The sequence below is a fragment of the Aplidium turbinatum genome, chromosome 2, assembly GCF_918807975.1.
Source record: "Aplidium turbinatum chromosome 2, kaAplTurb1.1, whole genome shotgun sequence".
In the NCBI taxonomy this organism is placed as follows: domain Eukaryota; kingdom Metazoa; phylum Chordata; class Ascidiacea; order Aplousobranchia; family Polyclinidae; genus Aplidium; species Aplidium turbinatum.
In genome coordinates, this window is record NC_137473.1 from 40,867,801 (window position 1) to 40,880,886 (window position 13,086).

The window sequence follows — 13,086 nt, forward strand, 5'->3', positions numbered from 1 at the left end:
TTGTGGCCCCTTCTACCACTGAATACCTCGCCAGATTTAGTTGATTTCATTCTGACGACAAGATTCTAAAGAGAATCAAACGAAAAACATCACAGCTTCAAGCAATGAAAAACTTTCTCTTTGCCAGATTCTTTTTCATATTAACCGTTGAATTTGCTTGTTCATTCAAGATCATTAAGTTGTTTTTGTTTCTTTTTTTTATATTGCTGTAATTATCTCCAGATATGGATGAGTGCGAATCGTCGCCATGCCAACATAACTGCATAAACACAGAAGGAAGTTACAAGTGTTCTTGTCGTTCCGGTTTTCTGTTGGATCTCTCCGAACCTACGTCATGCAATGACATCAACGAGTGCTTTGTGACGTCGCACGGTTGCAGTCATTCATGTGTGAACACTGTTGGAAGTTTTCATTGCAAATGCCCAGATGGGTTCGGGCTAGATAAATTGTTCAGTCGCTACTGCAGCGATATCGATGAGTGTGAAGAAGACAATGGAGGATGCGAAGGAAAATGCCTCAATGAGGAAGGAACGTATTATTGCGTCTGTCATCCAGGCTTTGTGACGAACGACGAAGGAAAAACTTGTCAAGTGAGACTCATTATACACTACAGTATTACAAGTTAATCAGTATTATGACAGAATGTATGAACAACAAAATTACCCAAATTGCACATTAGTATGAGAATCCCTGTAATGACATGTTGTTTTGGCCTATCACAGGACAAAGATGAATGCGCAGAAGAACACGGGTGTCAATATGAGTGTATCAACAACCCTGGATCGTATGAGTGTTCGTGTCCAAGCGGTTTTTCATTGAATTACGACAAAAAAACTTGCAGAGGTAATTCGATGTAACACATGATTTGTACTTGAATACTATGCTGTAGTAGGCCTAGGCTACTAAGTAAAAAGCCAAATATGTAAAAAAAATCTAAAAAACGATAAAAAGAAGGACGTAAGGTTTTTGAAAAATTGGTAGTATCCAGAGATATGTCTGTTAATCAAGATATAAATTAAATGGACTTGAAAAAAGAAACCCTATGTTACTCTTTTTTTTAATCATGTCATTGTCATTAAGTGTTTTGCTACGACACGGACGTGTACGATGGCCACAAAAAATAAGACAACCTTACAAGTGCCACTCAAATAGCCCTCTCCCAATAGACCACTCTGCCGATTGCAGTTGTTTCATTTTTGATACTATATTACGAGGTATCCAAGAATTGACTTGAATGATAATTCGCGCCTGCCGAGTAGCAGGCTAATCGAATGTGATACCGCCATCGACCTTCTGCCAGTTTAAAAAGAACCATGCTGTTGGCAGATATCAACGAGTGTGCAACTGCAACGTCACCATGTGACCAAAAGTGCTTCAACTCCCCTGGAAATTACTCCTGCGAATGTTACCATGGTTACGAGAGACAACAGGTTAGAAACAGTTTTCCGTTAAAAGTAAATACAGTAGTAAATTTCGTTGCTTTTTAATTCTTTTATACCAGTATGCGCCTGTGCGTTATTCCTGCTCTCCCATGGGTCACTAAAGACATTTCATCCCGTTAGCTCAATGGTTACGCGCTCGACTCTAGATCACGCAACGCTGCTTTGGTTGTCAGGGTGTGCTATTGAGCAACGCATTTTAGGACTGGTCTCCATTCAGTGGCAGCCAGTGGATGGAATAATTCCGCGTCAAAAGCTTCTACAAGTATGCGAAACTACCAGGAATAACCTATCAAGGCTTTGTCAATCCGGGGATGAAGATTCAAAACCAAACCAAACATACGGAATAATCGAGTTTTGTCGTTTACTTTTTGTTAATTATTTATTTATTTTTTGTTTATCATTATTTTGTTCACCAACTCGTCTTAGCATTTACTTTATGAGGTTTTCTTAAAACTTTTTTTTCTTTACCATTTCAGTCTTTATTTAAACCCTACTTGTTAGGGTGTCTGTTCGTTTGGTCGACAGACATTTGGTCGACAGTCATTTGGTTGACAGACATTTGGTCGACAGGACGTTTGATCGAATGACATTTGATCGACAAGACATTTGGTCGACAGGACATTTGGTCGACAGAACGATTCATTTTAGGGTTAGGGTTAGAGTTAGGGTTAGGGTTAGAGTTAGGGTTAGGTTAGGGTTAGGTTAGGTTAGGGTTAGGTTAGGGTTAGGTTAGGTTAGGGTTAGGGTTAGGTTAGGGTTAGGTTAGGTTAGGTTAGGGTTAGGTTAGGTTAAGGTTAGGTTAAGGTTAGGTTAAGGTTAGGTTAGGGTTAGGTTAGGTGTAGGGTTAAGGTTAGTTAACTAACCGTAACCCTAAAATGAATCGTTCTGTCGACCAAATGGCCTGTCGACCAAACGTCCTGTCGACCAAATGTCTGTCAACCAAATGACTCGACCAAATGTCTGTCTACCAAATGACTGTTACCCTTGTTAGGGTGGTTACAATTAATTAACAGTAAAACGTGAATAAAAGGTAACAAACTACTAATGTAATTTGAACCATAGAATATTTGCACTGTTTTATATATCCAGGATTCGTGTGTAGACATAGACGAATGCGCGACAGACAATGGGCGTTGCAATCAATTGTGTGTCAACAATCCGGGATCCTACCAATGCGAGTGCACAGCTGGATTTGAACTCGTCGGAAGAAAATGTTTTGGTGAGAAATCTCAATGCGAATTTATGGAAAGGAATTTATTTTAAACAATCCCTGGGTCGGAGTTATAAAAAATAATTGAAATCTTTGGATTTTGGGATTACAATTTAAGCCTCCACCTCCGTTACAATCTTTGCTGTTTTGGAAAATGAGTGGACAACTTTCTATTAGCCTACAGTATTTGGAAAGATGGAAACTCTCTTTAGTCTTTGCACTCCTTAGATATTCGGGAATGCGCAAGCAATCCATGCCTGAATGGGAGGTGCATCGAAGGATTCCAAAGCTTCTCTTGTCTTTGTTACTATGGTTACAGTGGCGTGACGTGTCAGTTTGAGGGAGATCTTTGTGAGAATAAAGAATGCAACAACGGAAGTTGCGTCAGTTCAGGTGAAACGTAAGTAGTTTCCATGATGTCTTTCCGCAAAGATAAAATGAATAAAATTCAATGTTATAAATCAAAAATTTAATCTAATCTACAAGAAAGAAATAAGGAAGTCTGACATTAAACTTTATCCACGATTGATACTGGAGGTCTACAGTCTGCTGGTCATACATCGATACTTTGACCTAATTTAAAACTGATAACTGATCTGACACCCGGTCTAACGTAAAGAGCCCAGTTTTTCAGTGAGTGGCACGCTCTTTACAAACATTTTTCCTTTTTTCTCTTCTACCAGTCTAGTCGCTTATTTCTCAACTTCTTACATGCTTATTAGTCCAGGTTGTGCGGGGTTAACATATCCGTTCAGGCTTTGTTAAACATAGAAAAGTTATATTTGCGTGTGTCGTATTGTTTGAAATGTCAGTTCGCCGAGTGCCAATATCACTTCTTCATCATTTTTCAAGCGCCTCCTGCTCTTGCAATTTGGGCTTTACTGGAAAAAATTGTCTTGATGACGTCGACGAATGCCAAGTGGACAATGGAAACTGCACCAGTCAGTGTGTAAATACCATTGGTAAGTCCTGAAAGTAAGCCATTGTTTTCACTGAGCTCGCTCTGCTTCGTTTTTTGTATTTTTTTAGTTAGTTTGTTACAAACAAATAAGTGTGTTTAACTGTTTATGGTTTTTAAGCTACCGGGCAGCTAGCGAATATAAAAAATAAAAATAGCAATCAATGCATTAAGTTGAAGAGATGACATCCAAGCCATATTAGTTAACGCATGGTGTTTCCAAATTGTGATTCTTTGCACATAAACGATCAGCAAAGTTGAAATTGCAGTTGCTTTATAACTATAGTGCTAAAGTTTTATACTGCGGGCTACATTGTAGAAATCTACCTTAAAATTTGTCTGCAGGAAATTTTATTTTGTTTCAATGCAAAAGTTTTTCTTGGTTTTGTTTAAATTTTGTTTCTGTTGAAGCTTCTCAGTAAAAAAACCTTTGTGTTTTTCCGTTTAGAGCAAAATCTATGTATAGAGCAAAATATGTTGTTGTAAACGTTGCGCTAGATAATAATGATAATAATAATTTTCACACCAGTTGGGTACAAAATAGCGTCAATGAAAAGTCTCCATAATAATTGGCGATTTTCAGCCAATTGCCGCAGTTCTTCGGGGTTGTGCTTTGTAAGAGATCGAACCCCTTGCATGAATGTTTCTGCTTGTCTTCCTTGATTTCGTTTGCCTTTGACCAGTTTTGATAATTATGGGAGAGTTTCATTATAAACTGAGTTTATTGGATCTGGATGTCGTATTTTATGTCTCACGTTTGCTGACTTGTTGCCATTCGACTACTGGTCAAGGCACCAAGCTTTGTTACAGGCTACAGCAAAAAAGAATTAAATCAAACCTGAGTAATTGAGCAAACAAAACTATTAAATCTGCACAGAAACTGAGACTGAAGCATTTTGCGCTGAAGATGAAGACAATATAGTTTTCAAAACGTTTGTTTTGCTGAACATTTGTTGACTTTTCTTTGAAAGGATAGGATGGAAAAATAAACGAGTTCTAACTACGAGCTGACAATGACAAGAAATTTTTAGAAACAACGTTACTGAACAAAAAACTAGCGTAATTTTGTTCAGTTTTATTTTTGCAGAAACATGCCTCTCCACTCTCCAGCAAGCAGTTTCCCAGCTGGTAAATAAGCCCTTTTTACTTTGATTTAACGTCTGTAAACGTTAAATCAATATAAAAAAGAACTAATTTTCTGAAAAGATTATAAATCAAAATCAGCTGTAGGCCTAAGTCTGCAGAAGTTGAATCAATGTAAAAATGACGGATTTTGCTGTCTGAGTATGTAAGGAATTCACTTGCACTTCAGATATAATAATGTAATAATAATAATTGTAGGCTAATAATAATATGACACTGTCTGCTTTGTAAAGCGCTGAGGAGCAACCCATTCTGCGATGGATACAGCGCTATATAAAACAAACATTATTATTACTTCAAGTTCACATCATGCCAATCAAAATAATTTGTATAAAATATTTATTCTATATTTTGTGGTGAGCTGTGGTCGTTTCTGGTGAATGTTCCTTTGTTGAAATGACAGCCACAAGAACGCACTTTCAGTAAATGATAGTACCGAGGCGTAATGTCGTGCTGGATACAACTATTTTTTATATGTGCAAATAATTGAAAGAAATTTTGAATCATTTTTTCAATAAACGATTTAGAAAGTATCTTGCAATTACATAAATCAAAAACCAAAATAGTATTGACGAATAAAAAGATGTAGTTCCGATGGGGTTCGAACCCATGACCTTCTGCGTGTAAAGCAGACGTGATAACCACTACACTACGGAACTAGCTGACATAAGCTTCATGAAATTTAAAGTAGTAGATCGCTACTTTGAGCTCTCGTTTGTTGCAATGTGTACACTGGAAGGATATTGTGTTGGCGTAGCAGCAACTGCAGGCCAGCGCTGTACAATTTTTTTCAATGCTGCGATTAGAGTTGTAAATGCAAAAAAAACAAACCGTTTTTTTTTTAAAAACGTGTTTTTTTTTAAAAAAAACTTGGGCCAAAAAAACACGCGTTTTTTTTGCTTTTTTCATGTTTTTCTGGAAAAATTGCACATTTTTTACAATTTGCAGCTTAGTTTCATTATAGTGCTCTTGAAAAACATTAAACTAGTAAAAATGGTTTTATTGGTGTGCTGAAATTCCTAAGTGTTTGTGCTTTGGTAGCAGCATATGTTTTCTGCATAGCCCTACGACTACGTTGTTGCGCTTTCTTCTTCATTCTCAGGCATGTGTTCTGGCCAGTGGCGTAGCCAAGGGGGATTTTGGGGGTTACAACCCAGGCCCGTAACTAAGGGGGCGCAGGGGGGGCGAAGCCCCCCCTGCAAAAATGTTAGCCCCCCTGGGAAGAATGATATTAATTAGGCTACCTCTTTTTGCTGAATTTTTAGTTTTATACCAGATGGGTTGTTTCATTGTGAACATAGTGTGATTAAAGAGAATAATGGTGTGGTGGAATGTTGTGTTAAACAGACAGACTCGAGATTTATTGCTTGTCAGATCCAGAGTAGGCTTACATACCTACTATACAGTGCAGTAGATAGAAAAATAGTGCAGTTTCTGGCAGAAAATGAACTGAGTTTTCGAGGTACGGTACTTATGATAAAATTGTGCATGAAGACCGAGGCCTGCTCATAAACTTGTTTAATTACACCATGAAAAAGATTCCAAGATATCACACCACAGATTGTCAAAGAAATGCCTAAAAACGAGTTCTGCGCTTTGTTGATGAAAAAAATACTCGGAATTTTGAAGTCAGCCGATACCTGCCCAGATGCGCGAAACAGACATAAATGAATGGTTAAAGTTGATAGACACTTCAATCAGTGCCGGTCTTTGGGGTGTGCAAACCGTGCGATCGCACAGGGCCCGCAAATTAGGGGGCCCGCAATTTACTCAGAAACTACAGTAATTTTGTCATTCCCAATGGAAAACTTTAACAAGTGAGTTCAACAAATAAGGAATTAGCAACAAGAAAACATAGAGACTCAACGGATGCAACCTATTTCGTACCCTGAAAAGATCGAGAAAAAAAACAACAGAGCCGAAGTCGCTGATCGGAGTTGCCGCAAACATTTCAAAATTTCTCGATCTTTTCAGGGGACGAAATAGGTCAAAATTTTTTTTTATTACACGACTTCAGGGTACGAAATCGGGTTAGCCTACGAACTTTTCAGGGGACGAAATAGGTTGCATCCAGACTCAACATAGAGACATAGGTTTATTTCCGAAAAATGCCAAAAGAAGCATGATCTTATCCTTTTGCTATGCCACCGGACACCACCATTTTACAGTAATATTTATACCCAAATTTTTGTTGAACATGCTCTCAGAATGCCCCAAATTCAATGTAATTTTTCAAAATTTTCTAAGGGACGCCTCCCAGACCCCCCGCTGCTGGGTGTCGCCTTCAGAGATCACGCCGTCAGACTTCGCCCGCCGACCGTCAAACCACCCCCTTCCTCTTTCAAAATACCAAGCTACGCTACTGAATTGGATCATTGTCATTGGGGCCCGCAAAGCATATTCCGCACAGGGCCCGAAATACCCTAAAACCGGCACTGCTTCAATCAACCTGATGCAGTTACTACGAATAGTGATGATGGATATGATGCGCTTCTGCAGGAATGCAACAAATTGCATGATTAGATAACTAAAAAGTTGATCATGAAACTGGTGAAGCACTGCTAAGATGTAAGCGTAATTTAAATAGCCTACTCGCCTTAATGATTTCTTAGTGATGGAAGAGTTACTAGTTGCTGCAGGAATGGAGGAGGAAAGGGATTTGACAAAGTTACTTATGTAGGCTATGCTATGATAGACAAAATAGGTTTGGAGATGAAGCTCAGATTCATGGTTTGCTTACAATTTATGGTTTTACACATCTGTTCGTGCCCTTTCTAGAAGAAAATGAAAACTGCTTGGACCATGAATCGCTCATTCCACTATATATGCAACTGAAGATAGGTAGGCCTATTCCATCAGAAGCGGAATTGCAAGTCTCAAAACAGTTCCTACATGACCAATTGACCATGTGGAAGTTGCAGAACACCAGGATTCCATCGTAGGCTACTGAAAGAACTGTAGGCCTACAATCAACGAGTGGCATTCTCGAATGCATATAAGCTTGCCGCTATACGGTGGCATCACTAGGGTCCAGTAGTGCGGTTTGTGAAACAAGCTTCTTGGTCTTATCTCGAATAGACAAACCTACACGCAGGTCTATGTTCCAGGCGAACTTGGTTCTGTTAGTGTTTGAAAAGGAAATGACTGAGAAAATAGACCTGGACGTTTTTGTTAATAGATTCAGTGAAGTCCATACACGCCTTCTGTTAAGGTAGGACCTAACCTATCTGTGAAGAGGATAGGCTACATTTCACTGATGAGGTGAAATACATTCTCACTATTATCATTAAAGGATTGATCTTGAAGAGACGATTGTTGATTCTGCACTACAGTAGAGAAAATGAGGTGCGATGTACACATTGTACAATCATTTACAAAACGATGAGTGACAGGTGCAGCAGCTGCAGCCCTATTTGATCATAACTTAGTCAAACGCCTATTTTCTATGTAGGCTATAGTATATTTTGTGTGATTTATGTAGCGCATTAGAAGAAAATGTAAATAAACTATAACAAACTCGAAGTCCATCAAAGGCAATGGATTAGCCAACAAAAGAATCAACTACAAAATCATAAATTTCATTGCGGTTTCTATGCCAATTTTAACCATTTTATCACTAGTTGATGGTCGGATGTTTTAAAAATGATTTTGCTTCTCAATTTCTATGCTGTTGTCATTAGTTAACTGTTTAGCCTAAGCTATGAAAGCATGTAATTGACTCTATAATGCCAGTTCACGCTGCTGTTTCTATGATAATCTGTGCTAATTTAAACGCAGTAATAGCCTACGAATAATATTTTTGCGTAAATATACCCACATTGTGTACAAACGTCGTTTTCGTACATGATACGGAAGCTAAAAGTTGGGCCCCCTCTAGAATACTTTTTGCCCCCCCTGGTGCTCCAAGCTAGTTACGGGCCTGTAATACAACCCCCCCTTTGGCACGCGTGTGACCAGGGGCGCCGGAACGACTTTTGACTGGGGGGGCAAGATTACGAAAAAAGGGCACTTTTGTTTACTAAAAGGCCAATTTTTTTCAAGTTTTAAGATAAGATATAGCGACAATGCTAATCTATCAGCTCACTATGTATTGAGTAATGATAGCCTACAAGTGTCCGGTATACAAAGAAGAGCATCATGCCATGTTATAATAATGTAACCTACTGTCAAGCCTTAAAGCAGCCTGCGGCCATGGCCGCTAAGTAGTGCTTGAATGACCGCCGGTGCTACCTACTCAATCGGCCAAGTTTGGCCGCCGGTCTCTTCTAGCCAATTGTTTAATTTCGCAATAGAATGATCGTGGATTAACTGTCGAAAATATGTAGTATCAAAGAGTGATGCAAAATTAGGTCGGCGCGTCGTAATCACCACCGTTGTATTGTGCGGAAATATTTGTTACGGTATTGATGGAATATATCCATCTGCGATCACCAGCGCTGTAAGTCTTGTTTGTAATTCCCGACGTTTATTTTCACAAAGTCTTAATCCGAAGTGCTAATTTACATCGGCTGGCAATATTGTCGTTTTTATGTCGATTCGATGTTGTCGGACATTGAATCGTTGTTAAAAAGGAGAACTAGGTTAGTTGACATCCCAGGGGAAAACATTTTTTGATCATATTTTGCAAAAATTATGATCCTTTTAGTAATGTCCTTCACAGCATTGAAATACTTATTTTATTACCTTGCCGTCATCGTCAACACATGTCGAACGCATAGGCGTAGCCAGGGGGGGGGGCGAAAGGGGCCATGGCCCCCCCCAAATTTTCAAAGTTTGGATTCCGAAGTTGAGCCCTTTGTTTAAAATATAATAAAATTTGTAGAAATTTATAACGTTTTCCAAGACATCTGGCTATTAACACCCGCAAGGATTTGTTTTAGACACACAGAAAGACACCAATAAATTTTGCAAATCGTAAATCACGCAAAAGATTTACGTTTCTTTTAACTAATTTGTGGAGCAATTTCAGAATGGCTTACTCTGTTGGGTTTTTGTGTAGTTATTGAGTTTTTGTGTAGCTGAGTTTTGGGTGTTCTCTAATTTTAGCCGCACTTTTTGCCCGTTCGTGTGTACGAGCTACCTTTAATAAGTTAATAGCTGTTTATCTGCTAATAAATTTCATACAAATATCACCCTAAAAGTGTTTCCAGAAAGCGCTATAATCCATTATTTAAGTGTAAATTTGCAAAAATTTTCCTGGGGCGCATGCCCCCGGACCCCCCTACAATACGCGTGCCTTCGGCACGCTCTAACCCCTACCAGTTTTATTGCTTCCCTTGCTCAACCCACCAGGATACGCCACTGCACATCAGGTGGCGATGGCCTAATCAAACACTTTGTCGTTCTCATCATTTCATCAAATATTTGCCCCCCCCCAAAAATTTTTTCTGGCTTCGCCGCTGGTCGAACGTTGTTTTTCGTTGCTAAACAGAATTCTAGGTGAGTGGCGAACTTCTTTAAAATCAGCCACATTGGAGACACTCGTGCGAGTATCGTTAGATGGCCCCGCAGTAGCCTACTAGATTACAATCCCGATAAAGCAGTTATTGCGTGGTGCAACGATTCTATTGTAGGACTTCGCCCAGGCCCAGACTTCAACAACGCTATAACTTAAGTGATCATTTTAGCATTGTTGCAAGTTTAATTCTATTTTCTTGTGCTATCGTTAATTTTATTTTGTATTTTGGCCTCCAAGCACGCAGATTTGGCCGCCGAGAAGGAGCTCCCTGTAGGCCACGATGGCTGCCGGAAAAAAAACGAGTTTTAAGGCCTGTAGCCTACTGTGTTGCAAAGTTTTGTGCCGTAAATATTATTTTGAGGCAAAAATGAAAGATTATAACTAGGCTAAAAGCGAATAGTAGAAATTGTTATATTGCAAAACGTGCAGTAACTTACATGACTTTAAAAGGGCACCATTGCCTCCCTGCCCCTCCATCTTCAGAAAAATTGAGGGCAGGGGGGCATCCGCCCCCCTGCCCCCCCGCTTCCGCGCCCCTGCGTGTGACGTCACGATATTGAGAATGATGCTTTCAGTCTCTTTGCGCTTGAGAAGGATGCTTTCAGTCTAAAAAAATTGTCTAATTTAATTTTAAACAAAACTGCATTAAAAGAGCGAGTTTTGCCAATAACAAACATTCAAACATCTCAGCCAGGAATTAGCAACAAGAAAACATAGCAACTTAGCTTAATATTTCCGAAAATGCCTAAGAAAACATGATCTTAATCCTTTTGCTATGCCACTGGACAGCACCATTTTACAGGAATATACATACCCACATTTTTGTTGAAAATGCTCTCAGAATGCACCAAATTCAAAGTAATTTTTCAAAATTTTCTGGGGGGGTCCCCCAGACCCCCCGCCGCTGGGTCGTCAAAACCCCCCCTTTTAAAATTCCTGGCTACGCTACTGGTTGTGGCAGTAGAGCTGAAAAACATTGAATTAATGCAATTTGATACATGACATAATGCACATGAGTTAATTTCTTTTTCCTTTTATGGAAGTGCCCTTTATGGAAGGTAGCCTACGGTGTTACGTGTTAGTATACCGGTACTTGTTATTCTTGTACACACTTAATGGGTTGACGAAAATTTGGCAAAAACAAGATGGCACTGCAGTGGCGTAGCGAGCATTTTGAAAGGGAGAGGTTTTGACGGCCGGCGTGCGAAGCCCGTCGGCGTGTTCGCCTAAGACCACACCCAGCGGTGGGGGGTCTGAAAATTTTGAAAAATTACTTTGAATTTGGTGCATTCTGAGAGCATTTTCAACAAAAATGTGGGTATGAATATTCCTGTAAAATAGTGCTTTCCGGTGGCATTGCAAAGGGATAAGATCATGTTTTCTTCGGCATTTTTCAGAAATAAAGCTAAGTCTCTATGTTTTCTTCTGATATTTAAATGTTTGGTACGGCATTGGCAAAACTCGCTCTTTTAATGCAGTTTCGTTTAAAATTAGGCAAACTTGGTTTTAGAGACATAAAGAGACTAAAAGCATCATTCTCAATATCGTGACGTCACACGCGTGCCAAGGGGGGGGTTGAAACCCCCAACCCCCTTTGGCTACGCCACTGGATGGCAGTATTCAGAACACACATTACCTTGTTTGTGGTAATTTACTAATGCAAGCTATTGCCAATAGCTTGTTTAAACATGCTTTTTAACTGATAGCTTAACAACGATGTATATGCTTTATAAATGTTGAAACAGAAGTATTTCTTTCGTGTGTTGTAAGGTCTTAGACACTTTGTCATTGATGCTTCTCGTAGATCATTTGTGACATAATGTAAGAGATCTTATCACTATTTTTAGCTGTCAGAACTCAGAAGTAAGTGCATTTGTCAGAAAAGGTTTAGGTTAATGTTCCTTTCAAATACCCACCACCCATGTTGACTGTTGGTACTTGGTAGTAACTACCGGTACCAACCCTAAATGAAGCAATTTTTCCTTTAAAGTGGAGTTTTTCAGCTCTGATCAGTGTTCACAGAGTGAATAAATGCTTCATAATACTTTTCCTGACAAGTATAAAGTTTTACCCATATTCCCGCAATGCAGGAGAAAGATACAAAACAAACATCAAAGATGAGAACTTATTTTATTTGGGAACAAGAATAAATTTAATGAAACTAACAAAAATCTGATGTAGTAAGAGTCTATTTGTCTGCTACGAAGTAGTTATGCAAGATCAGAGTCCTCAGATGAATGATCTGTTGTGTTATTGCAATGAGATAACCTTAATTGCTACATATTGTGACATTTAATGTCAAAATATGTAAAAAACCAAAAAAATGGAATAAAAAACAAAAAAAAACGATAAAAAAAAAGGTTGTTTTACATCTCTAGCTGCGATGCATGCAGGACCAGAAATTAGTTAGGTTCAAGGGCAGGGGCAACGGAGCGGTTTTTGACTGGGGGGCAGGATTATGAAAAAAGGGCACTTTTGTTGCTGAAAGGCCTTTTTTTAAGTTTTAAGATAAGATGTAGCGATAATGCTATCGATATATAGCGATAATAAACTATCAGCTCATTATCGAGTTATAATATAAAATGGTAGGCCTATACAAAAAACAATGGCACGAAAGGGCATGCTATTACTATGTTGTAATGATGTAACCTTTTGTGATAGGCTACAGACTTTTGTGTAATGAATATTATTGTGAGGCAATAATGAAAGATTACAAGTAGGCTAAAAGCGAAGAGCAGAAATGTAAATTGCAAAATGTGCAGTTGTTTGCATGACCTTAAAAGGGCACCATTGCCCTCTCTGCCCCCCCCTATCCACAGAAAAATTGAGGGAAATCCGCCCCCCACGCTTCCGGCGCCACTGTTCAAGGGGGTAG

At 39.1% G+C, this 13,086-nt stretch overlaps 1 protein-coding gene and 1 non-coding gene across 2 annotated transcripts in view; one reads left to right on the plus strand and one right to left on the minus strand.

Annotated features, from left to right (window-relative positions):
* The window catches only part of LOC145788112 (uncharacterized), a 40,061-nt gene that overhangs the window by 13,583 nt on the left and 13,392 nt on the right, over positions 1–13,086 (plus strand). Inside the window, exons 10-15 of the mRNA XM_082599859.1 lie at positions 223–590; positions 723–843; positions 1,327–1,430; positions 2,532–2,661; positions 2,881–3,052; positions 3,505–3,614. Coding sequence (XP_082455985.1) covers positions 223–590; positions 723–843; positions 1,327–1,430; positions 2,532–2,661; positions 2,881–3,052; positions 3,505–3,614 — 1,005 coding nt within the window. The remainder of the gene's footprint in view (positions 1–222; positions 591–722; positions 844–1,326; positions 1,431–2,531; positions 2,662–2,880; positions 3,053–3,504; positions 3,615–13,086) is intronic.
* Trnav-uac (transfer RNA valine (anticodon UAC)) lies at positions 5,340–5,412 on the minus strand. The gene has a single exon. It is a non-coding gene; the product is annotated as a tRNA-Val (tRNA).